Source organism: Odocoileus virginianus, chromosome 8 (genome assembly GCF_023699985.2).
Source record: "Odocoileus virginianus isolate 20LAN1187 ecotype Illinois chromosome 8, Ovbor_1.2, whole genome shotgun sequence".
Classification (NCBI taxonomy): domain Eukaryota; kingdom Metazoa; phylum Chordata; class Mammalia; order Artiodactyla; family Cervidae; genus Odocoileus; species Odocoileus virginianus.
Genome location: NC_069681.1, coordinates 78,128,068 through 78,155,406, shown reverse-complemented (window position 1 = coordinate 78,155,406; position 27,339 = coordinate 78,128,068). Strand labels below are relative to the sequence as shown.

The 27,339-nt window shown below is 43.2% G+C and overlaps 1 protein-coding gene across 7 annotated transcripts in view; it reads left to right on the top strand.

Annotated features, from left to right (window-relative positions):
* The window catches only part of STARD13 (StAR related lipid transfer domain containing 13), a 495,175-nt gene that overhangs the window by 450,407 nt on the left and 17,429 nt on the right, over positions 1-27,339 (top strand). For 4 of the 7 annotated variants that reach the window (XM_070471789.1, XM_070471786.1, XM_070471787.1 and 1 more), the window contains 4 exons: positions 8,215-8,278; positions 18,972-20,362; positions 22,426-22,599; positions 23,680-23,896. In XM_070471789.1, coding sequence (XP_070327890.1) covers positions 8,215-8,278; positions 18,972-20,362; positions 22,426-22,599; positions 23,680-23,896 — 1,846 coding nt within the window. The remainder of the gene's footprint in view (positions 1-8,214; positions 8,279-18,971; positions 20,363-22,425; positions 22,600-23,679; positions 23,897-27,339) is intronic. The other 3 variants (XM_070471788.1, XM_020873559.2, XM_070471790.1) reach the window with 2 other exon arrangements.

Genomic DNA, 27,339 nt, shown 5'->3' with positions numbered 1-27,339 from the left:
GGCCAGTTTGTGAGGAGCCAGGGTTTCTGCTGCCCCAGGACCACTTGCTAGAAGAACAGCCAGAGTGAACAGCTCGGGAAGGGGGAGGCGTGGCCTCCCCTGGCTCAGCTGTGGCCTGGTGACAGCCCCTTGCGACTTCCGATGACACCTTTCTTTCCCCCTCAGACACCAGAAAGTCGTCCCGCTGGATGGCCTGTGGTATCTGAAAGGCCTCGCCCTGGCCGAGAACACACCAGACACGTGTCTGTGGCAGAGCTCTCCACCCTGCTCTGCGGAGTCTGTTCTGTGAACCACCATACAGACAGGGGACCTTTCCCAGGCCCCGCAAGGAGGAGCCGCCGCTCCCGGGGGCGCTCGCCTCTGGGCCCTGAACCAGGTGACTTGCTCTTGACCGTCTCTGAGGGCCACTCCTGGGGCACTCCTCCGCAGACAGGGCTGGAGACCTTTCATCTCTGACCCTGGCGAGGAGGGTGAGAAGTTCAGGCTGCAGCTTTAATCAGAATCGCACGTCAGAGATGAACCCGCACCCCTGCCTGTTATTCCTCTTGAGCTTTTGGCAGGAATATTAGAAAAATAGCCCAGGAAACTGACCATTAAGTCAGCATGGAAGACCTCATGAGCAGTCTAGAGTCTGGTAGTTTAAAGGTAAAATATGCATCTAAGAGGAGAAGGAAAGGGCGCCACTGCTCCCGTATATGCGCCAAGTGCAGAGGGCCTCTCTGTGTCTCCCAGGCTCTGTCACAGTGACCGAGTGGGACACCGCTCGGACGGGGCCCCGACCACCCTCCCCATCTCCCTCTGGTCCCCACGCCCCCAGCAGGCACCCTGCCTGCCTTTCCCTCATTCTCCTCCCGGGTGTCCCCTCGTCAGTCAGGGCAGCCCGGGCACAGCTCGCTACACGCTGACCCCACTGTCACATGTGTTTAGCTGGGGAGGCGAGGGACGCCCTCCAGGTGCCACAGTGCTCACTGCTAGGAGCCATATCTTGTTCAGTACATCATGGGCTCCCACTGCTCTGTGGCCATGTGTTGCGCAGGAATTCAATACATGCTTGTTAAATTGCATTGGAACCTGGAAGAAAATAACCTGTCAGTTCACGAATTATTTTAACACTTCTACCTGCAAGAGGATATTGTGTGGCAATAAATTATTCATTTTCTCCTCAAATGCCCTAAATCTCTCTCCTCCAGAGCTACACTTCTTCACGGCAATCACTCACAGCTCAGCCCTCTACTCAGGCTTCTCCGAAGCTGCTGCCTGCGATGACTGCTAACCCAAGAGGCATATTTTTTGTTTTGTATCACTTACTCTTAAATATTTGATACAATGAACCAACTGCTCCCTTCTCTCTGTAATGCTCCTTCTGTGGCTTCCAGGACCACTTTGAACTGGTTCCCTTGACCTCCTGTATTTCTGACTACATCTTCCCCCAGCCCAGCTCCTCCTGCTCCATCCAGGCCTTGAGCATGGGAGTTTCCAGGGCACTGAATTCTCCCTGGAAGATGGGTTTAATAATTATGTATCCTCTGTGTATATCCTCTACTTGCTGATCATTCCGAAGTGGGTCTGGATGTCACAAGGCATCCCAGCATGACCTTGTGTCTCCTCCCTGACTCCCAGTTCCTGGCCCCTCCCTACCTCACGATTTTCTCTGCTGACTGACACATTGGCAAAAGCCGGAAACCCAGAAGTCACCCTCTATTTCTCCCCTGCCCCCACGCTTCTACATCAGTGGCCAAGTCTTCATCTGCTCTTACTCCCCTTCTGCTCCTCTTCGCCTTCTCTCACCTAAACTGTTGTAACTGTCTTCCACAGTCATTCTTCAGTTCCTTCTCCTTCCTGCCCCCAGGTTTGTCTCCAGCATGCAGTGGCATTACATTACTCTCCTAACTCCTTCAGTAGCTCCCCTTTGCTGCAGATTGCTCTAACATCTTCATTTTGGTTCTTCGTAATCTGACCTCTGCCCATCCCACCAGTGATTCCTGCTCACATCCTTGCAGTTCCAAGACTAGGGAGCTCCAGTTAATGACTGCTGGCTTTGCCTATAGTCCTTTTCATCTGGGCAGCGAATTTCTCTCAGTCCTTCATTGTCTTGCTCAAATACTGCCTCCTCTGGGAGGCTTTGTCCTTCTGCGTCCTGAGAGTTAATTGCTTTGCCTTTTGTTCATCATATTTATATCCCACTCAGGACTGTGAGATCCTCATGGGCAGGGACCACATCTGGTTCACCTCTGCATTCCCAGCCCCTCGACTTGTTTCAGGAACGCGGTGCCCACTGTCAGATGGTTGTATCTCAGCTTCTTCTCTTCCTGTTGACTTTCCCTCCAGAACTTCAAGTTTCACTTTAAAATGAGACTTCTGACTGTTTCTCCTTTACTAATGTATGAACCCTTCTAAAGCCTTCTGAAGACAACAGTAGAAATTAACAGGTTCTGGTAGCCGTGGACATTGTGGGCGGTCCGTCTGAAAGGGTCAAACTGCTTTGCTTATGTCAACATTTAAATCCAGTTTGCCCAAAGCACAAACTGCACAGCTTCAATATGCGTCATGTGTTTCCACTTTCCATGGAAAATGTAGTGAGGGGAAGGAAACTGTCATTTATTGACCAGCCTGTGCAAGGTCCAGGACATAGGCTGTCATCTCCCATGCCTCCTGGATCTTCCTTGAGGAGGCTGGAGCGGAGAAATCTCTGGATGGGGCAGAGTCCAGCTGTCTAGCTGATGCATGGTTCCCCTGAGCAAGTGTTTTCTCTCAGAGCCTTAGTCTCTTCATTTGAAAATAAAAGAGGTCAGGCCAATCGGTCCCCAGAGCCTGCCAGGTTCTAGTATTTCCTTAGCAAATATTTACCCAGTGGATTCTCTCTGAACCAGTGCCTGTGCTGGGCATTAGAGATGCAAATGAGGTGCAGCTCTCAGCCTGTCATTCAGTGGGGAGAGTAATTCTGTTCTTCAGACTACACAAGGTCTATTGTGACTAAAGTCAGTCGCTGATTGGACCAATGTAAACAAAGTATGTTCAGTTTAAAAGAAAAACCTACAGAGTCTATCATGTATAAAATTTCCTGCTAGGTTTTAGGTGGATTAGAAGAATAAATTATGGTTCCTCTCAAAAGAGGCTCTAATCCAGTGGAAGACACACTGTTCATGCAGCAAAGAAAACACATTTTATAATTCCTGTTCATGCAGGGATAGTTTTCCAGGCCACCAGTGACAGACCAACTGAGGTTTTCTGAAGGGTTTTATGTTACTTATCATTAAGTGGTTTTTGTTGTTTGTTGTTTAGTTGCTCAGTCTGTCCAATTCTTTGCGATCTCAGGGACTGTAGCCCTCCAGGCACCTCTGTCCGTGGAGCAGGTTGCCACTTCCTCCAGGGGATCTTCCCGACCCAGGGATGAAACCCGCGTCTCCTGCATTGGCAGGTGGATTCTTAACCACTGAGTCACCTAGGAAGCCCCATCATTAAGTTAGAGGGAAACAGATGCTGATGCTCATATTTGTCCTAAATGCAGCCTGGCTGTAGTCATAGCAGAATTCATGGTGGTTTTGATAAAGGGCTGTGAATCCTTCTGTTACATGACATGTTCTCTTACCTGAAGCAGCCAGTCCTTAAAGAGGCACCTCCATCTCTCCAGGGTGTGTGTTTTATCCATTTTGTATTCTTGGAGAGTCTAGCCATTGTTTACCTTATAGAAGATAAATACAGACTGATGCTACACCATGCTGGGAATGTCTGCCTAGTCTCAGATCACCAAAAAGAGTGTTTTCCCTCTTTGTCTTTTGTTCCCAGCTTAAAAAATCAGTTGCGTTTTTTCAGTTTTATTGAGGTATAACTGACAAATAAAATTATAAGATATTTAAAGTACATGGCATGATGATTGGATAAATGTATCTGTCGTGAGAGGAAGAACTGAATAGTTGTGCATATGATATTTGAAATTGTATCCAGAATTTCTAAGATGTTTTTAATCATGACAATTTTGTAGATAGAATTGAGTACTAATAACAAAGTAGATTCAGAGCAAAAGAAATGCAGATCACTTTACATCAGTAATTTCAAACTCCAAGAAATAAAGACTTTTAAATGAATAAAACAAAGATTACGTTTTTAAATAATAGGTTTTATTTTTAGAGCAGTTTTAGATACACAGCAAAATTAAGCACAAAGTATGTGGAGTTCTCATCTACCACCCGTACCCACATATGCACAGCCTCTCCCACCATTAACATCCCCCACCCAAGTGATACCTTACAACTGTGAACCTATATTGACACATCATTGTCACCCAAAGTCTGTAGTTTGCATTAGGCTTCACTCCCGGTCTTATACATTTTATGGGTTTTGACAAATGTATAGTGTCATGTATCCACCATTATAGTATCATACAGAATATTTCACTGCTCTAACCATCCTCTTCCCTTTCTGTCCATCCTGTGATTCCTCTCTCCCTCCTCACCAATAGTAATCACTAATCTTTTTACTGTCCCTATACTGACTGATCTTTTTACTGTTTTGCCTCTTTCAGAATGCCATATAGTTGGAATCATATAGTATGTAGCCTTTCAGATTGGCTTCTTTCACTTAGTAATATGCATTTAAGGTTCCTCCATGTCTCTTTATGGGCTGATGGCTCGTTTCTTTGGCGCTGAATAACATTCCATTGTCTGGATGTACCACAGTTTATCGGTTCACCTACTGAAGAACCTCTTGGTCACTTCCAAGTCTTGGCAATTACGAATAAAGCTGCTCTAAACATCCCTGTGCAGTAGCACCTCACACCCACTGCTATTGTGGACATGTTGGCTGCAAAAGTTTGGTCACATTGTTTTATATTTTAAGTGTATGTGTCCTTTAGAAATACAATATTTATCTTTATGGATTAAAAAATAACTCCTTTGCAAGTTTTTGTGTCCAATAAGTTTTCAACTCTTTGAGTAAACAGCTAGGAGTATAACTACTGGAATATATAGTAAGAAGATGTTTAGTTTTATAAGAAACTGCCAAACTGTCTTCCAAAGGGGTTGTACCATTTTGCACTCCCACTAGCAATGAATGAGAGTTTCTGTCATTCCTCATCCTGGCCTGCATTTGGTAATACCAATGTTTTAGAATGTTATTGTTCTAATAAGTATGTTATGGTAACTTACGGTTGTTTTAATTTGCAATTTTGTAATGATATATGATGTGGAACATTTTTTATATGCTTATTTGCGACCAGTGTATCTTGTTTTGGTGAGGTATCCCAATTTTTGTCTGTTTTTTTAATTGGATTATTTTATTATTTTGATTTTAAGTTGTTTTTTGTATTTTTTAGATAAGAGTCCTTTATCAGATGTGATCTTTACACATATTTTCTCCACGCCTATGGCATATCCTTTCATACATTGGACAGTGTCTTTCACAGAGCAGAAGTTTTTAATTTAATGAAATCCAATTTGTCAAGTATTTATTTTGTAGATTATGCCTTTGATGTTGTATCTAGAAAATCATCACTAAACCTAAGGTCTTTTAGATATTCTCCTATGATATCTTCTGGAAGTGTTACACTTTTGTGCTTACATTTAGATCTGTGATCCATTTTGAGTTAATTTATGTGATGGGTATAAGACCTGTGTCTAGACTGACTTTTTTTTGCATGTGGATGTACAGTTTTTTCAACGTTGTTTGTTGAAAACCTATCTCTTCTCCATTGTGTTGCCTTTACTCCTTTGTCAAAGATTAGTTAGCTATATTTGTGTGGGTCTATTTCTGGGCTCTTTATTCTATTCCACTGATGATTTGTCTCTTCTTTCACCACTATCATACTGTCTTGATTACTATAGCTTTATGGTGAGTCTAAAAGTTTGGTAGTGTCAATTCTCCAACGTTGTTCTTCTACTTCAGTATTGTGTTGGTTCATCTGCAAGCTTTTTTCAAAATATTGCAAATCTAGAAAAAAATTTCCTATTTGTTTTTTCATTTGGCTCCATCAGATCTTAGTTACAGCATGGAGGATATTTAGTTGCGACATGTGGGATCTCGTTCCCTAACCAGGGATCAAACCCGGGTCCCCTGCATTGGGAACATGGAGTCTTAGCCTCTGGACCACCAGGAAAGGCCCTCCAGTATATTCATTGAAAATGAAAATGTGTGTTTGAATTAACCCACACTGTTCAAACCTATGTTGCCCAAAGGTCAACTGTACATAATGCACCTCAGATAACACTTTTAGCTGTTAGGTAGAGACCTTAACACATTTGGAACTGGCCATCAGGTACAGGAGCAAAGGACCTGAGGAAAGATAGCTTCAGACTAGGTGATCAGCTTCTAGTCTATAACTGCCTGTCATAGTTGACACTGATAAATATCTAATAAGTGGGTAAACTGGAGATGGCTGACTTTAAGTAAATATCGCAATATGAAGCTGACAAAAAGAACTAGTTTCAATGTGAAGCATTAGTGAAACCAGTTTAACAGGCTGTCTGTCTCCTGCCTCTAAGTAAAAGATGAGAAGGGGCTGAGTATGACCAAGAAGAGGCAAAATTCACAGACATCGTGGCGGTCTAATTAACAGGAAGATGACTCTGTTATCTAGCTTGGGTGACTTACTGGTGATGCTGTTAATCAGGACAAGACTTTAAACAGGAAAAACAGGGTTTGAAGAGAATACAGTGAGTTCAGTTTTCATAGGTGAGTTTCATAGGTGAGTTTCATAGGTGAGTGAAGGGCCAGGAGGACCCCACAGATGAATGAGACTAGTAAGTAGCTGACAAATGTAGTTCTGGAGCTCAGGTGGGGTGTCCAGGCTAGAGAAAGAAGATAACTGTCATCAGAATCTAGTTTAAGAGCTGATATCTCTTTATTCCTATGCAGAGTAAAAAGAACCCAGATGATGTGGTGGATGTTACAGTCAAACACATGATAAAGGGTTAGCTTTGAAAAAGAGTATAAACATCTTGGGCTTCCCTGGTGGTACAGTGGCTAAGACTCCATGCTCCCAATGCTGGGAACCTGGATTCAATCCCTAGTCAGGGAACTAGATCCCTCATGCTATGACTGAGTTTGCATGACATACAGTCAAATAAATAAAGAAAAATATTTTTTTAAAAGAATATGAACATTTCTTATGATGAAGGAAAGAAATGTTAAAAGAATTAATGACTTAAGCTGTATTTTCTCACTGGCAATGGTCTGTTGAGGAATTGTGATATTTTTCATGATCTGAGAATGAATTCCAACAGAGGGAAAAAAATGAAATAAATGCTGGTTAGCAATTTGAGGAGCCCAGCTGAGGGAGAATTTCAAAATGTAAGCATTGCTGTGTACTAGTCATCACAGACCGCTAGAACAAAATACCACAGACTGGGTGTCTAAACAACAGAAGTTTATTTTCTCACAGTTCTGGAGGCTGGGAAGTCCAAGATCAAGGTGCCAGTGAGGTTTGGTTTCTGGTGAGGACTCTCTTCCTAGCTTGCAGACAACCACCTTCTTGCCGTGTCCTCCCATGGCTGATTGAGAGAGAGGGAGGGAGTATTCTGGTGTCTCATCCTTTGTTTAGTCACCAAGTAGTGTCTGACTTTTTGCAACCCCGTGGACTGAAGCATGCCAGGCTTCCCTGTCCCTCACCATCTCCCGGAGTTTGCCCAAGTTCATGTCCATTGAATCAGTCTCTTCCTTTAACACATTAATTTTATTGGATTAAGGCTCTACCTATGACTTCATTTAACCTTAATCACTTCTTATTCCAAATACAATCACATTGGGGTTTAGGGCTTCAAACTGTGAGTTTGGGGAGGACACAATTCAGTTCGTGGCATATATAATTCAGCACTATAATGTGAGTTCTTTTCCCATTTATACACAAGAGCAAGAGAAAAGAGAGATGGTTGAGTTGATCCAAATTTGGGGATTAGCAGGATAGACTGGAGAGGTCAAAGTGGCAGATGAAATGAGGGGCTGGTGAAAATATGGCTTAAAATTATTTCCCATGGGTTCCAAGAATGATGGAAAGGGAAGCAGCAAGGATTGGTAAGCTTCATGGAAGGTCCTCTCAGGTCTGGAGGCTGGAGAACAAAAGGGAACCCTTTATCATGCACCATCTCTGGGTAGAGTCCTTTCTTGGGATGTGATTGGTTGTTTCTGCACTTTCAACTTCACTGGCAACCAATGAGAATCATCAAACTGGAAAGATTTAGGTTCATTAGTGATAGCAATGATCACATTTTTCTTTCTTTTTAGACGACTAAATACATTGAACAAGTGTGCCTCAATGAAACTTGATGTGAACTTCCAAAGGAAAAAGGTAGGTATAACTTACTACACCTTACTAAGACTATGTCTCTACCAGCAGGACAAGCTGCATTCACAGATTAAAAACAACATGAACCTAACCAAAATTCTGAAATGACTGACCATCTATGTGTTTATTCTCCAAATATCTCGTCTTATCATAAGCATCATGAAAAAGCCTGATAGGAACCTAGGCTAACATCTGTTTCACTTTGCTTTAGTTTTGATCAGAGGGTTTGCATACAAACATAAAATGCCTTGTTTGTGATCATCTTTCAGAAGTTTGTTTAGCTGTAAATATCCACTCCATATTAGACTTAAGTTCTCCAGTGATTTGTAGATTAAGAGAATGAAGAACAGAATCTATGGGGCGGGTCATGCCAGGTGTCTTCTGCTTTATTCTTTCCTATGGCATTTTATTTCAAGTGCAGTTCAGGATGTGTTCATTGTCAGGCTGGTTCATTTCATCGTGGTTGAGCGGGTGGAGGGAGAGGGTAACAACAGGATTCAGAACTCGCCCCATCTCTCCATTCTCACCCCTTACCCTTTTCTCTAGTTACAGGGGACGTCCTTCAGTTTCCTGAGGCACTACACTTCCTCTCTCTTATAGGACTTTGCAGGCATTTTTCTCTCTGTAGGTGTAAGGCTGGCAATTTCAGTTCTGAAACAAAGCTATACTCTATTGAGCACTTACTGTTTTCCACAAGCTATGTTATGGCATTTCATGCATTGTGGCAGAGGGTCTCTGTTTTCTAGAGAAGGAAAATAAAACCTGAACTGACTAAGTCCCTTGCCTGTGATCTATTAGATGGTGGAGGAGCAGGGTTTCAACTTCAGGTGTGTCTGACTCCAAAACTGAGGCCCATAACCACTGTGCTGAAAGACCTCTCTTTCTCACTGAATTGATCCTTTTAGGAAACTCAGAATTAAAATCGTTAGCTACTTTTTTCATTTCACATCTTCAGTATATAACAAGTCAAGCCTCACTATATTTTGAAGAAGCAGAGAAAACATCCCTGAGTTGTAAGAAAGTGTTCTTTATTCTGGCCTACACAGAGAAGTCATTACAACCCATGGATTTTAAGTCACTCCCGAGTAACCAAATCTTTAAAAATAACTTTAGCCTGACTTTCTGCTCTAAAATAGCACCCAAAAAGAAGCGCAAATGAATTTTGGTTGACCTCACCTTCAAAACAATTTGGAGTTTGAGCTAGGAACCAAAGATTCAAGCTAAGGAGGTAAAATAGTGAAAAACAATATCCAGAGAATATATTAAAAATGGGCAATTTGTCCGGGTCAAAGAAAAATGAAAAATGTGGGAATAAACGTCCCAACAGCTGTCTGGCTGAATAGAGCCCTTGAGAAGTACATACACTGAAGCAGGAAGGTCAGATGTTGTTTTGGTTGTAACACATGGTTCTTATTAAACCACGCGCAGCCACGCCTGTGTGGCTGGTCTGTCCGGCTGCCAGTGCAGATCCTTAGCTGCTATGTATCACAAACACAAATGCCAAAAACTAACAGCATGATTTGTTTTCAAACAAGTGGTATGATTGAATTCTTCCCTTATCACCAGCATTTCAAAACCCACATGTGGGACAGGCTTGAATAACATGCATTAGGCCGTGTTACCTTCACAGAAGCTCCTCTGTAAATTGGTCCCTTCGGCATTCTGACATTCTTAATTTATGCCTTTCGTTGGGTATGGTGGTATATACCCTTACAGTCCCTACTTAGCTGTGGGCCCCACGGATGCAGGCACTTGGATAAAACAGGGCTTTCCACATTGTAATGTAGGGACTCGTGGCCTGAATTTTGAAATAAATAAATCCAGTGAGTGGTCTCCACCCACTTGTGAATCTTAGTCGTGACGCGCATTGGAGGCTGTGGTCTAAGCAACTACATAGGAGACCCTGGTGGTGGCATGTGTCCCTGTGATCTGCTCCTTACACAAAGTCACAGACCAGTCCTTTGTTGTTGTTCAGTCTCTCAGTTGTGTCCGACTCTCCATGGCACCATGGACTGCAGCACACCAGGCTTCCATGTCCTTCACTATCTCCAGGAGTTTGCTCAAACCCACATCCATTGAGTCAGTGATAGCATCCAATCAACTCAACCTCGGTCACCCCCTTCTCCTTTTGCCTTCAGTCTTTCCCAGCGTCAGGGTCTTTTTCCAATGAGTTGGCTCTTGCATCAAGTAGCCAGAGTATTGGAGCTTCAGCCAATCTTTTATTTTACTGCAAAAAAACACTAAATGCAGACTAGGACCAGGCTAAATGATCAAAAGCAGAAAGTGAAACTTGAGAGCCAAGCACCACAGGAGCTTCATCCAACTGTGGAATTAGTTTGTTTGGCAGAAGGGGAAAAAAGACAGTAGCGTTTCCTCTGGGTTTGTCCCTATTTTAATCAATCCAAGAAACAGAAACACAATGTTCACCTCTAATCTGCAGAGGCCCAGACATGTTAAATTCCCCAGAATGTCATCCCCAAATGGCTTCACCACCTGGGAACACAGTCATGCTTCTCCCTCCAGGGCCCCAGAAGGCTGTGTGTGCTTCTTAGAACTCTGTGGCGTGGTGAGCAGGTGCCACACCCAGTACCGCTGCTCATCACTAACCGCACATCACAGATGCAGAGATTGAAGGACAGGGAAGCCGAGTAACTTGCCCAGAGCCACTCAGAAACGGCACAGTCAGGATCTGAACCCAGCTGTTCTGCCCCTCCTGGCCCTTGAGAGAGATTCAGAAATGTATTGTCATGAGCTTCTGGCCCTTGGCCTGAGACCCAGAAGGGCTTCCTCAGCAATATATACAATTAGGTATTTTTATTGTTGTTTTAGAAGAGGGATATTTCTTGCTTTTTGTACTCAAGTCCACAATTTATTTAATGTCTTCATGGAAATTTACCTTTGGATCTCTCGTGGTTAAAAGAGCCATGAATTTCATTGCTCTGCTTTGAATTTGGTTCTCACCTGATTTTGTTTAATTCTGAAGAATTTGGTGGGTTGACCCAAGATAGGGGAAAAAAAAACAAAACAAAATCCACAAATAGATGACAGTGGTGAAGCCTCATTCATACTTACTTAGGCATGCACCTTCCTTGTACATCAAATGCCACTCACTCGTAAAGCACCAGGACAACTGAAATCGCACCTTGCCACTTTGCAGAAGAGAAAAGCAGCCCTCTAAAGATTCAAGATTACTTTCCCCATGAGAAGCAGGTAGAGTGTCCTCAATCTTGGCCATGCATCTCACTGAAAGACTTACTAAACCCCTGCATTTCTGAGAGCCTGAGGACCCAGCCATTGCCCACCTCTGGCCTCAGGCTCTTCCTCTTGCAATGCTGCAAGTGGCAGGGCCCTGCTTCTGAACAGGAGGGCTCAGACACTCAGCTCCAGTCAACTTTAATGGGAGATACATGTCTAAATTTCCATGTACTTGTGGAGTAGCCACCTCTTACATCTGTGGGCTCGTATGGGCTCCTGTTTCCAGTGTCTGTTTTTGGCATTTGTCTCTGAAGCATATATAATTTCAGCTACAAATGTTCTCACTTTTTTAGAAAAAGCCAAAAGAAGTTTGAAGTTTCCTCTAAATTAAAAACACCAAGGCACATGCAAAGCTACTCTTTCTCAGAAAACGGTTTCTTCATTATGACCTACAGAATTCATACTTGCTTTATGATGACACTGAAATCCTCTCATTACAGTCAGTGTTAGTGTGATGTGGGTTCTATTAAAAGTTAAAGTCAGAGACTGAAGACTCCAATAAGGATCTCTGTTAAATGAGGAAAGAGTGAGATGCATTCACAGGACTCCTACCTAAGATTTCCTGAGGGAAGACAAGCGGCTTCAAAAGAAGGTCCTGGTTAAAGTCATAGTTTTAATAAAGTTCTCTGAAATCATGACCCCAAGGTGGAAAGCAACACAGAAACCATGACTAATTGCCACGTTGCAGCCAGTACCTCCTGGCCTGGATGCCGTGGGCATTTCAGAGGAGCTGCAGCTGTTGTCAGGGGGGCTGGTCTGAGCCTCTGCCTGCACCCTCCCCGCCATTGCCTTTCATAACCTCAAATGTCCCACCAAATAAGACACCACCTGGCAGCTCCAAACAGCAGAGTCAAATGAGAGAAGTTACATTTCATTCCATCATTCCCTTGGCTGGAGAGTAGTACATCTTACATTGAAGAGTGTTATGTGTGAATATCCTCGAACCTGGATCTTTGAGTGAGAGAAGCTCTTCTCTCATCTTTTCCAACCTCTTATGCAGCACAGGATTTACTTTCAGAGCATCCAACAATTCACTCAGCCTCTGTTTATAAGCATCTAGACTTGAGTTCATTAAAATGCAAGGCAATTTATTTTTTCCTAAGCACTGGAAGTCTTCCATATAATAAGCTAAAAGTTGACTTGATGTAAACGTGCCCGTCTGATTCCAGCTCTTCTCTCTGGAGAGGCACAGAATACAGATTTCTTCTTTGTCTAGACCAGAGCTCAGCAAGCTACTGCTCCTGCTTTGGTAAAGAAAGTTGTACTGGAATAAAGCCACACCCATTCTTTTGGCTGCAAAGGCAGAGTTGAGTAGTTGTAATGTTCTAATATTTACTATCTGGCCCTTTACAGAAACTTTTCTAACCTCTGTTCAATCTAGAACAAAGTTTCTTAAACTGTCTACAGTGAATGATCAATTTTTTTAAAAATTCCCAGCCTGCCACCGACCAAGATACTTTTGTAAAATTCATTACAAAACAATTATTAGAAACATGAGTGATATTAGAAATATGAATGATACAATCATTAGATAATCTCTAATGATTGTACTAGAGAAAATACAAGACTAAATGTTTTATTAGACTTTGAAGATACAAAATTGCATTCCAATAAATATAACTGAAACAAATATAACAGGAAACAGAAAAGAATTTAAAAAATTGTTCATATTTTTACTAAAAGTGTACACTTAGGCAATTAATATGAAGAATCAAGATTGCATTTGCAACTTTTTTCCTGTTGTTCAGCTGTCAGAACTAAACAAAAAGTTTACTTTGAAATATCAATTCCCCATATTAAATGTCTATACAACATTTCGGTCAAACACTATGAGTATTCCCGATGGTGAGTTTTGTTTGTTATCTAACTTAGGTTTGATTGACAGAAACCACTCACAGGGGAAAATGGGTATCTCAAATACTTCTTTGTTTTAATATTAACCATCATAAAGAAGCCAGTCCCACAGAATATGTTGAGTGGGTCTTACCTGATGGTCCAGTGATTAAGACTCTGCCTTCCAAATTGGGGGGTTCAGGCTCGATCCCTGGTCAGGAAGCTAAGATCCCACATGCTTTGCAGCTAAAAAAACCAAAACATAAAACAAAAACAATACTGTAACAAATTCAATACTGACTTTTAAAATGATACACATTAAAAAAATAAAAATAAAGAGGTTTTTAAAGTAATTTTTAAAAGTTTTGGCTATTCTTTTTTACTTTTACCAAAATGAAGTGATGCTATATTGTCAAAATTCATCTCTAATCCACAGTCACCAGCTAGTTTCTACAATAGTCTTTCTGTAAAACAGTGAATCCTGTACGTTATACACTTTGGGTTATGTTAGATAAACTGATCTTGAAATGTCACATGTAACATGGACCTTGTGAGCCCAGCACACAAACTGGTCTCAACCCTGTTTAGTAAGACAAGTCCAGTGATCATGAACTTGGATAGCACAGCCATGCCAAATAGTGACAAATGGTTTTAATGCTTACTCTCAGTGTCTGAACTCACCTCACTTAAGACTGGTTAGGGGACTGTCAGCCCCTTGACCACACTTTGAGTTGTAATGTCCTTGAGTTCCTTTTTTCTAAACCAAACCATTAGTCCTTTCAATCATCCTTCATAGAAGGTTGTGATGTCTAGATCACTGGCCAACCTGATTACTCTACTCTAGAAATATATCCCATTCCACGGGCCCCTTAAGCTGTGGCCTGATGCTCCTAATGTGTGTTACCGGTGCGGAATACAATGGGACTGCACCTCCCAAGTGCTGAGATCCATGCTTTTGGGCAAATATCCTAAGGTGAGTGTCTTGGTTTGGTTACCACATTACATGGTTAACTCACATTAAGCCTAAATCTGGTACAATTCTCAAGACTATTGATAGGAACAAAGACTGTTCCATCCCACACATCCTGCAATAGATTTGTAAAGTTAAGTTCTTCGTGTTTAACTTCATGAAATTTCATCTTATTAACAGGCCATCCTTCAATTCTGTTAAGATTGTTATGCATCTCAAATCAGTATTCTCTAACATCAATAATTAGTTTCATCTTGCACCTTAAGATTTATCTGGCATTTTCCCATATACTCTCATTTGATTCTATTGGCAAACCATGCCGGATGTGGATTGTTATCATTTCCATTTTACAGCTGAGAAAATTGAGTCTCAAAGTGAGTGCCTTACTTAAGATGGCTTAGTGAGACCTGAATGGATGGGATGGGGGCGGGGTGGAAGGGAGGTCCAGAAGTGAGAAGACAGACGTGTACTTACAGCTGATTCACTTCATTGCACAGCAGGAACTAACACAGCACTGTAAAGCAGTCATCCTCCAATTAAAAATAAACAACAGCAAAAAGAGCACCTAGTGAATAATCTGTGCCATCTTCTCAGTTTAAAAACATGGATCCTTCTGACTCATTCAACTTATTCTTAAAATGGACACAGCCTGGAGGCGTCCTGCGTCATTTGCTTTCAGTCTTTCCATCACCCTCTCTGGTGGAGTTACTCAACCAGCTACTCACAAAACGCTCTGTAGCCTCCAGCAGTTTGGCGTCTTGGCCTTTTGTGAGTTCCTGGCTGAAATCCAGACACACGTGTCCCTAGTATTTCCCTGGTTTACTAAATTGCTGAGAGAATAAAGTTAGTTTGGTGTGTCTTTTTATCATAAAAACATCTGACTCCTAGAGGTTTCCATTTTGCATTTCTAAATAATCACAAACTATTTGTGTCTAGCCTCAAAAAAAAAAAAAAAGATGAAATCTGATCATCTCCTAAAGAGTACACCTTACATTTACTATTGGAGAGTCTGCTATGTCCCTGACCATCTGTTGGTCCCTGAGTATATAAAAAACTAAAACTATGGTGTTTTTCATGCTGTGAATCAAGGCCCATTGGTAGATTATCAGATGAAGCTAATGGGTTGCAAACAACATTTAAAAAAAATGAAACGGACTAAACTAGAATATAAAATATCAGAGGATAAAGATAACTGTGATAGCATAAATTTATGTATTTATTTATTTAGCTTTAGTGTAATTTGTATATGTGCCTTGAGTTGTGCTGGAATTTTTCTTTTTTATGAGCAGTTAACATGTATTGAGCATTTAGTATGTTCCATATACTGTTATCAGTGCTGTATTACTTCCTTTTTTCCTTCCTCAGTTTTATTGAGATATAATTGACATATAGCACTGTATCAGTTTAAAGTGTACAGTGTGATTTGACTGACATACATCATGACTACCACAGTAAGTTCAGTGAATATCATCATCATCCCAGAGATACAATGCTAAAGAATAGGAAAAAAAAATGTTTTTCCTTGTGATGAGAGCTCTAAGGACTTACTCACTTAACAACTTACATATATAACATACACAGTGTTCATTATATCTGTGGTGTTTTACCTTGCATCTCTAGTACCCATTTATAACTAAAAAAAATGTATTTCTTATTGTATGTCACTATCAGTAGTTTCAAAGATCCTGCACCAGTGGGAAAAAACAGACACAGAATCATGTCAGTACCCTCTGGACGTACTCTGATAATTGCATACTAAAGAAGATAGGTATCTTTTCCTTTTTTCTTTGTTTTATTTTTGTTTTTTATTGCTTTGATTTTTGTTTGTTTTGATTCAATCCATCTAAATACTGCAAAATTTCCCTGAACTGTTTGCCTTTTTCCCCAGGAGTTTACCACTTTTTCACATGCTTCGGTTGGGTTGTAAATATCTCTTTTTGCCCAGAGCCAGTATAATAAGCTCTTAGAGCCCAGCAAACAGGAGCGGGCTTTCCATCCCTAGCCCACAGTGCCCAGCTTGGCATCTTTTCTAAACCAACATAAAGAAGTCCTTCTCCAACTAGTATGTGGTTTGCTAGCATCAGTAACCAAGTTTGGGATTGCTTTAGAGAGCTCATTGGAGCCAACACTAGATGTTGTAGTTTCTATTTTGAAAATCTGTATTTTCTTTAAAAGCATATCCTTCTTTTGCCTTCTCAGAAACTGTTTGCTAAAAGGTTTTTTTCAGAATGTTTACTTAATATCAACTTCTCCTAGCTTCCTGAAATATGACATGAAAATCCAATAAACTCAACCTTCAAACTGTCACAGTACCTGATATTTAAATAGCCCTTAGATGTCAGGGTTTATTGTATCCATCGCAGGGAAAGAGGAGGTAGAAAATGCTATGAAGAAAGGATATTTTTGAGTCTTCATCCTAGAGTCTTGACCTTTTTCCATTTGTGCAACTTTTTAAGCTCTTTCGCCAAAGTTTTATGCAACTTTCTTAAAATTCAAAGCTAATTTCCCACCATGCTGCCACAGCTATGAAATTCTCTGTGATTGCCATGGTTTTCTACTTTCTTCCACCTTATACTTGAAAGTTCAAATTTGTTATGTAGTCTAGTCCCTGTGAACCTAGATTTTCAGGGAATAAGAATGGAAGGATCCCACATTCACTGGCTAAGCATCTGTTTATTTTTCCTTGAAGACAATATATTGCGATGTCCAGAGGAGTTAAGGTAGCTGCCAGATATATAGAAAGATGGATAAGATCTTACACAGACAGGAAGCACAGATGCAGCTGAACAAACACGAGAAAATAACAAATAAGCCAAAATATCCCTCAATGAAGGATTAGTCAGTGCATTATTTCATGTAATCCCCAAAGCAAACCTATGATGCAGAACCAATTTTCAGTCCTATTTTATAAATGCCATTTTATAAATAATAGAAATGCACTTTGGAGAGAGTAAGCAACTTTCAGACAGTCACCTAAGTCTAAGTGGTACTGCTTGCACTGGCAACCAGGTCTGAGAACCGGATGCCAAGGTCAAGTGAAATAACACTTAGTCCAATTAATATATATATACACACAGAGAGAGAAAGAGAGCAGTTACTCTCAGCTCGGCATTGGGGAGGATATAATTATGAATATGACACAGAAACGCAGGCCCTGGACCTGATGAGTTTATCTGTAACAGTTGAGAGTAGGTGCATGGGACATGAGATTAAGATAGCATTATAATAAATGTTACAATAAAGATCTAAATGCTACAGGAGCACAGTGGAAGCGTAGTCACTGCCTTGGGGCTGTCAGGAATGCATCAAAGAGACTCATGAAGCTGAGTACCCAAGAATGGTCAGGGACCAGGGAAGGACAGGGAACCATATAAACCTTTTAGGATCTTAATCCTGTCACAGAGCTGGGTATTGGACCTAGTTGCAGGTCAGGGAGCAGAATGCAGGAAGATGGGGAGGAAGCATTAAAATAAGAAAAGCACATTGGAGTCAGGTTGAAAGAGCTTCAGGTTGAAAGTCAGGTTGAAAATGCCATACCCAGACTTCAGAGAGCTAAGGGGAACGAAAAGTGTCTAAACTGGGAAACCCTGTGATTGCATTTGGATTACACTGTGGAAAGTCGTTTAGATGGAGAGGATGTTGGCCCGGTTTTTACTGTAATAACCCAGCCAGAGGTACCAAGGGCCCGCACTGGGGAATAAGAGTGAAGATATGAACGAGGGAGCAGATTTGAGAACCATGTCAGAGTCGGGTCTTGGTAATACACATAATGAAGAGGAGGAAGGAATGGATGATCCAGTTCATCTGGAAAGGAAATTATTTATATGTCTGTGCTGGGCCGGGCCCAGGGATTTGCAAAGATAAACAAAGCCATCTCTGGATTCAGGGAACCCAGACTCTTCTGTCTCAGGGGTTACAAATTCAGGCAGAACCCAGACGTAAGAGAAATGTGTGAGGTGTATGACAGAGCAAAATGGTGGGGCCATAGCACCCAGATACCCATGTCCCAGGAAGGAACTCGGATCCAGGGCTGACTAAAAACAAGAAGGCTGGCCTGGTGGTGCTGGCTGGGATGGGACCTTCCTCCGCCAGGAATCTCTAGAATGGCTCCCAAATTTCCACTTCCAGGAATTTGGAGATAATTTGGCTGTTAACTTGCATGGGAACATATGCTAAGAATCAAGTCTGGGAGACTAAGGAGTATTGGCTTTGAGATCTAGTGACTCTGAGGCTCAGAAGAGGAAAGCTAGAAATATGGTCCTAGGGCTCCATAAAGAGATGGAAAGAAGTAAGTGCCTTCTATGGTAAGATTAAGTTTCTACTCAAAAAGGGAGAACTGCAGGTGTTTTATATTTAGCCTGTCTAGCCAGATGGTAATTACATCCTCTATAATCGGTCCATGAAGCTTCTTATAGAGGAGGGAAGGAAAACTGAAGGGAAGAGCGCTGGACGGGTTGGGAAGGGATCTTCCAGCTACTGGGAAGGAAGCGGGCATCCAGGACAATAAAGATGGGGGAGGGACCAGCAAAAGGGTCCACCCGTGAGAGGGAGGGAGGCGGCGGTGCTGTGCCCACGCTCCCTGGACTGCCCTCTCCACCCCTGCCACCCTTACATTAGCATCCTGCTGCTGTTTTCCAGGGTGACGACTCCGATGAGGAAGATCTCTGCCTCAGCAACAAATGGACTTTCCAAAGAACCAGCCGCCGGTGGTCTCGCGTGGACGACCTCCACACACTGTTTCCTGGAGGAGACAGAAATGGGTTGTCGGGAGACATTAGGATGAGAAACACGACCAGCAGTGAAAGCGTCCTCACGGATCTGAGCGAGCCCGAGGTCTGCTCCATTCACAGCGAAAGCAGCGGCGGGAGCGACGGCCGCAGCCAGCTGGGCGGGCACGGCGCCGGCCAGGAGGCCTTCGAGGGCCCCGGGCAGTACTGCGCCGACGGCCCGGTCATGCTGGACGCCGCGCTGGTGGGCCACAGCCTCCTGCCATCCCCCAAAGACGGGCTCCAGCACCCTTTGCACCCAAAGAATGAGAAGCCCAGCCGGGCCAGAGCCAAATCGTTCCTGAAACGCATGGAAACGCTGCGAGGGAAAGGCGCGCAGGGGAGGCACAAGGGGCGGACCGGGGGCCTGGTGATCAGCGGTCCCGTGCTGCAGCAGGAGCCCGAGTCCTTCAAGGCCATGCAGTGCGTCCAGATCCCAAACGGACACCTCCAGAACTCGCCCCCCGCCACCGGCACTGCCGGGCTTCCTGGCCCCACCAAGTGGGGTGCTGAGGGCAGCCCCTCAGAGAATAGCAGCACTGGGGGGAGCACGCTTGGCCTGAAGGAGCGGAGGTGCCAGGAGGCCCACAAGCGCGGGGGCATGTACCTCGAAGACCTGGACGTGCTTTCGGGGACAGCGCTGCGGGACTCGGGGGACCGAAACCACCACGCGCATGAGTTTCACTCCCAAGAGAACTTGGTGGTGCATGTCCCCAAGGACCACAAGCCAGGAACCTTCCCCAAGGCACTCTCTATCGAGAGCCTCTCGCCAACAGACAACAGCCACGGGGCGAACTGGAGGACCGGGAGCATCTCCCTGGGCAGAGAGCCCAGCCCGGGGGCCAGAGAGCCCAGGCTCATGGGGTCCTGCCACAGGGCAAGTCGGGTCAGCATCTACGACAACGTCCCCGGCTCCCACCTGTACGCCAGCACCGGGGACCTTCTGGACTTGGAGAAGGATGACCTCTTCCCTCACCTGGATGACATCCTCCATCATGTCAACGGGCTCCAGGAGGTAGTGGATGACTGGTCAAGAAACATGTTACCCGAACCACAGACACACAGCGCCGGAGAGGCTGGCTTCTCCCCCTTCCCCTCTCCCAATCAGATCACCTTGGATTTTGAAGGCAACTCTGTCTCCGAAGGTCGGACCACACCCAGTGACGTGGAAAGAGACAGAGCGTCTCTTACTGAGTCAGAGGCCGCTGGGGTCAGAGAAAGGAGGGACTCGGGAGTAGGGGCCTCTCTGACCAGGCCAAACAGGTTGGTGGCATGGCTTTGTGAAATGAGGTTTAAATCCATTTCATAATAATTATGGTCTGTTTATTTAACAAACATTTATAGAGTACCTTCTAAATGTTTAACACTGGTCTAAGCGATGTATGCGGTTGGGAATTATTTGAACAGTAGTATGTCTTTTGTACAGATTGAATCCATGTTAACTCATATTTGTTTCTCCAAGTGTTTACCCTTTAATTCAATCTTGGTTTTATGCAAAAAAATAATAATAATAATTGAGCTTCTTATGTGCAAAGCACTGATGACGAGCCCATTGCCTGTGCACAGGCTCTTCCCATGACCTTGCCGAGCATCTCTTTTGCCAAATCTTAAATTAAAAAGTTCTATGAGAAATTTCTGAGATCTACGGTGTATACAGTACTTCATATGTTTATTTTGACTTTAAAATGCAGATTACAAAGCTGCTTTTACTACTATAAAAGCTGTTTTACTATGACCATTTCACAAGCACCTTAGATAAATGGCCCTGGAAGGGGGTAACCAGTAGGGTCTCTCCTGAGGCAGTGATGTCTCTCGGGCTCACTGCTGTGCGGTCATGTCAGGAGAGCTTCATCTGCACCTGTCACAAGTCAAGAGTGTGGAGTCAGGACGGCAGTGTGACGGTACTCTCCAGCTCCTAAATGTGTGTGCTCTCCGTCTCCACCTCTGTCAATCTGAACGTCTCTCTCTCTCTTACACACACAGTCTCAGGTGCTTTCAACACTGTGGGAATGGATTTAGGAATAAACCAACACAAAAAAATTATTATTATTATTTTTTTTTTTCCATTTATTTTTATTAGTTGGAGGCTAATTACTTTACATCATTGCAGTGGTTTTTGTCATACACTGAAATGAATTAGCCATGGATTTACATGTATTCCCCATCCCAGGCCCCCCTCCCACCTCCCTCTCCACCCAATCCCTCTGGGTCTTCCCAGTGCACCAGGCCCGAGCACTTGTCTCATGCACCCAACCTGGGCTGGTGATCTGTTTCACCCTAGATAAATATACATGTTTCGATACTGTTCTCTTGAAACATCCCACCCTCACCTTCTCCCAGAGTCCACAAGTCTGTTCTATACATCTGAGTCTCTTTTTCTGTTTTGCATATAGGGTTATCATTACCATCTTTCTAAATTTCATATATATGTGTTAGTATACTGTAACGGTCTTTATCTTTCTGGCTTACTTCGCTCTGTATAATGGGCTCCAGTTTCATCCATCTCATTAGAACTGATTCAAATGAATTCTTTTTAATGGCTGAGTAATATTCCATAGTGTATATGTACCACAGCTTCCTCATCCATTCGTCTGCTGATGGGCATCTAGCTTGCTTCCATGTCCTGGCTATGATAAACTGCTGCGATGAACATTGGGGTGCATGTGTCTCTTTCAGATCTGGTTTCCTCGGTGTGTATGCCCAGAAGTGGGATTGCTGGGTCATATGGCAGTTCTATTTCCAGCTTTTTAAGAAATCTCCACACTGTTTTCCATAGTGGCTGTACTAATTTGCATTCCCACCAACAGTGTAAGAGGGTCCCCTTTTCTCCACACCCTCTCCAGCATTTATTGCTTGTAGACTTTTGGATAGCAGCCATCCTGACTGGCGTGTAATGGTACCTTATATCACTTATTTAAGCCTCCTAACGGTGGCTCCAATGGTAAAGAATCTGCCAGCAATGCAGGAGACCTGGGTTCGATCCTTGGGTCAGGAAGATTCCCTGGAGAAGGGAATGGCAACCCACTCCAGCATTCTGGCCTGGAGAATCCCAGGGACAGAGGAGCCTGGCAGGCTACAGTCCATGGGGTCGCAGAGTTGGACACGACTGAGCAACTAACACCACCAATGAAACAGATAGTGACTTCTTTCAAAGTAGTTTCTTCTGTTTGTTCTGTGCATTTTGTGTCTTTCTGCTCCATTTGCTCTGTGATTCTCTTGGCTCGGAAACTATTTTGATTAGCTACTTAAAAATCGGTAACATCCCATGTTTTCTGACAAACCCATCCCCTTTGTGACTGGCTTCTCTGATGGTCTTTCCGGTAAAGGCGACTCCGGTGGAACAGCTTCCAGCTCTCACACCAGCCGCAGCCATCTACGGCGTCACCCCACATCAGCGGACAGACAGCCGGCCAGCTGAACCTGCTCCAGCGCTTCTCGCTGCTCCGCCTCACGGCCATCATGGAGAAGCACTCCATGTCCAACAAGCATGGCTGGACGTGGTGCGTAGCCCATCCGCCTTGGAGGGGACCATTCGTTCCAGGGCTCAGTGTGTGATGGCAAGCACTTCAGTGTTTGCTTTCTGAGTTCTGAGGAATCTGTTTGTTGCCTTCACTGCCAGTCTCCTGGGGAAAAAAAAAAAATGCCCAGAGTTCTTCCTCAGTGTCTGCCTCTGGGCTGCCAAAGCCTGGATGAGATGTAGCCTGCAGGAAGCATTGCTTTATTTGTAGCTCTCTGTCAGTTTCCAGGGAAGGCAGTCAGGCTCCAAGTAAAGAGTGATCAGTTGTGAACAGAGACATTAAAAATAAACTTGCCATAAAGTAATTCTGGCAGTTTGCAAAGAAAACATCTGTTTCTTGTACCTCCTGGCCCAATGCAGAGCTCCACACTTAGAGCATTGCTTCATTCTGAGAGCACCGAACTCTTCAAATACAGTTCCGCTCTTATTTCACTGGCTAATAAAAACAAGACTATGCAGTAAACCTTTGGAATAAGGAACTCACAAAAGCACATGTTGGAACTTGAATGTGGACCGATTTTAGACAATTTGATGGATTTGGAAAAACATAAGATGTGCTGCTAATTGTCATGTGTTATATATTATGCACAAAGAAGAATCGGCAGTGCTTTTATAAAATATAATAAGAAAGTTATAGATTGTGTGGTCAAATCAACATATGCTTGTATATTAAATTTTTCTTTATAAAGTACAACTGGGTCTAGAAAAGTAAGGGAAGATATTAACATAATATTTTATCTTCTCTTCTTTCTCCCCCAACCCCAACCAAATTTCTTCTTCCTGATGTAGTTTTTAATTTTGTTTTGTTTTGTCTTATTGGGGACTTCAAAGTGTTTATCACTTAGAAGTGTGTCCATCACAGTTAAACTGGAATGTCAAGCACTTGATTTGAAAGCAGGGCCATAAATCCATTCTGCTAACGTGAATCACCCTGTTTAACAGTTATAGGCACAGGGCACACACAGTCCTTCCAATGTAATGTGAATAATCAAGGGAGATGTTGAATTCCCTGGTGCCTGTCAGATGTTCCAACAAAAGCTTGGCTTCCCTCTTGCTTTCACAGCCTCTCCCCGCAGTGTGCTCCACGAGGCGTGCATGACCTGGTTTCTGTGAATTCTAGGGCAGTTCCAAAGTTCATGAAGAGGATGAAAGTTCCCGATTATCGAGACAAGATGGTCTTTGGCGTTCCCCTCATCGTTCACGTCCAGAGAACTGGGCAGCCCCTGCCACAGAGCATCCAGCAAGCGCTGAGGTATCTACGCAGCAACTGCCTCGATCAGGTAGGGTCGTCAGTCCCAGGCACAGGCCAGGCAGCACAGAGCGGCAGTCAGACCAGATCTGTCCAGGGTCAGACAAGACATGCCTCTCGGAAAGAAAAGGCACTGTCGTCTTTAGAGGTCACTGTTTAATTTGACCAGGTGACATCCTCGTCAAGGCATGCGAAGATGTTTCCTCACTGGCAACTTGAAGGCCACTCTGGAGTGACTGCAGAAAGCTAACGTTGATCATTTGTACCTGTGATGGCTAATTTGTGTTCCCCGGAAACTGGGAGTAAAGCTATCTACTGCGTTTCCTTTTAATTACGGTCTCAATGCCACCATTGATTTCACAGCATTCTTTTATCCCTGTTTGTTTGTTTTTATACTAGAATTAGGTGTTTATATCTCCCGTTATTAATTTTTTCGAAGCAGCACTGTAACTGTTTATATTTTTTAATTTATTTATATATTTTTAAATGTGCAAGTAAAACATGAAAATATCAGCTAAGTTAAATGTCCCATCATCTTATGGAGTTGATTAAAAAACCCAAGGTGAACAAAATTTTTGGAGACCATTTTCTGTCTCCAGGACTGTGGGGGCCACCACAGTGGTGGACAATGAATGGCCCAGAGTGCAGCCTAGTCTATGATTAACCAGGCCAGGCCTTTGCTCCTCCAAATTAATACTCATTAGTTTCTCTATTAGACATTCTGTCCAAAATAAAAGCCATGTTTCCACTTCATCAATTGCAACCTTGAGTAGTGAGGGTATTTTCAGGCAACTATCCTATAATGGATTCTATTCATCTTACTCTTTAATACCATGTGAAGAATCTGTGCCAAACTAAGGTTATTTGCACTTTTCATTGATTTACCCTTGGCCTTAAGCTAAGTGGACAGAAATGAGCTAAGCTGCCCAAACTCATGAATTAGTGTCATCTCCACCCCAGTGCTGAGATCATACTTAGAATCAGGATGGTCTCTTGATGAATCAGATAGCAGTTTTCAATGGAAAAGAACAGGAGTAACTTCTACAATCAGTGCCATCACTGATTGAACTCAATGCATTATTCCCTTTTCCTTTCCCACTCTTAACTTAGATAATACACACATCTACATTTTTTCATATTTAGATGTTACCGTGAGGGTAAACATGTTTGCTGTTACCGTTGTGTTGGTGATGGCTGCTTTGTTTGAGAAATGGCCTGGATGGTTTCCCTGTTATTTCTCAGAAAGAAAAACAACAGATCACTTGTCTAAAACTAATAGCACTCATTTTTGGCAGATGCCCCAACATTAATTGATTTGTGAGTAACATCCCAATAGAGCAATCCAATGAAGCTGATAGTTAAGCATTAGATTTTTTTTTTAATTTTAGAACTTTTAACCAAAGGCACACATTAATCAAAAGTAGAAGGTCTATGGGTATTTTATTGAGAAAAATTTTTGGAGAGGTAGGCTCCAACATTTGCCCATACCCTGGGAATTCCCTGGTGGCTCAGATGGGAAAGAGTCTGCCTGCAATGTGGTACGGGAGACCCAGGTTCAATTCCGGGGTCAGGAAGATCCCCTGGAGAAGAAAATAGCTTCCCACTCCAGTATTCTTGCCTGGAAAATCCCATGGCCAGAGGAGCCTGGCAGGCTACAGTCCATGGGGTCACAAAGAGTTGGAAACAACTGAGTGATTCCACTTTTCATTCTAATTAATCTCTTTTGCAGTTCTGAAAGCATTGCCACCATGCCCTTCAGCACAGGACTTTGAAGCTTCAACTGTACTTTTATTGGACTATTAGTATAGACCCAGGATTGTATTATGTGGACAGTAGCCTGCTATTCAGACACATTTTTCCAAACTTCTCAATTTTCATAAAGGTATATGAGACCCATCTTCCCTCTTGGCTGATTCTCTTCGAGTCTTTGACTCTAGTGCTTATCAGCAAATGCTCTATTAAGAGAAAACAGGGTTTGTTCTGGAATGCTTAAAGTAAATGCCACAGTTCATCTTCACTCAATAACTATAACCTTTCTTAAGTGCCCAGCATGTTTCAGGGATATTAAGTATCCTGCGCTCACTGCCTCATTCAATCCCGTATCCACCCAGGGCAGGGTTAGCCCCCAGGTGGCAATGGTGGAGCCAACATTTGCTTGAAAATCTTTCTCCAGGGTCCAAGTTTTTAACAAATGCATTTCACTACTACCTGTTAGAATTGCTTGTCCCCAGTGCTTTTGGGGTGATGCCACCTCTGGCATTGAGGGACACTTTGAGAAGTGGCCCTAAACAACTCACTGATGGATTCAGTGTCAGGATTGTGTTGATGATGCTATTCGTTGTATCATGTGGTGTCTTCCCTGTAAGAACCAAAGAATTTTTCTTCCTCAGGCCCCAGCACCTGAAAGCATTGTTATTTTGGGGAAAACTGACCTGTCTGTATTAGTTACAGCAGGCTCATTCAGCTGGATATGTTTTCCTCTCTACATTGGCTGCAAGAATTATTGAGGCCAAATGCACATTCTGCCTGTAGTTAATATATGTAACGTGAGGGCATGTGTGAATTTTGTGTGTGAACCTCATTCCTACTTCCTGCTCTCCTTTTCTATCTTTATTTTCCTATTGCTCTGATGGTCTCATCTATGATCCTTAATTTATAGATCACTGTCAGTCACTTTGAATTCTTTCCTAAACAAGATTGGCTACACACGCATTGTAATATCACCACTCTACTCACCACATAGTCTTTATGTAGAACAGAAACCAGTCCTGCCCCCTGTAGACTCCAAATAAACATGTGTCACCAGCACTGCTGCTGTTATTGACGCCAGTCTCCTGTTTGAAGCAAAAGTCATCCACGTGGAGAGAAGGAGAGTGGAACCAAATCCCCCTCAACCCCTGCTCCCTGGCTCATGCTTATTCCCTGTCTCCGTTTCAGGCCTGTAACTATTTTCTTTCTTTCTTTTTTAATCTGGATGAACACCACCCTGAAAAACAGCATGCTGGCAAAGCTTTATAAGAAAAAGGCTCATTTCGTGGACATGGATACTGACTGTAAATATAAACACAATGAACAGGTCAACCCTTCTCTTGTCTCCGTCAAAAGAAAGAATCTGTCAGATGTCAAAGGGACTTTTGCCTTAGCCAGGCTCTCTCTTAGGAGGCACTCCATGCTGGCAATGACCCCCCACCTTCATCAGCAAAGAGTGTGGGGGGGGCACACAGAGGGCCCCCTCTGGCCCCTGCAGAGAAGGCAGGCAGCAACAGTAAGCGATAAGGGGGACGTAGAGAAACATAATAGGAAAACCAGGCTCAGGAGGAAGACTCTCCTAGAGATTTAAGAGCCAACTCAAGCAAATAAAAGCCAGTGAATCAGAAAAGAAAGAGGGACCAAAGAACAAGGAAGGAGAACCTGCCAGATAAGTGTTCTTCCTTCACCAACGGCACCTCCTCTGAATCAAAGACTCAGGTCTAC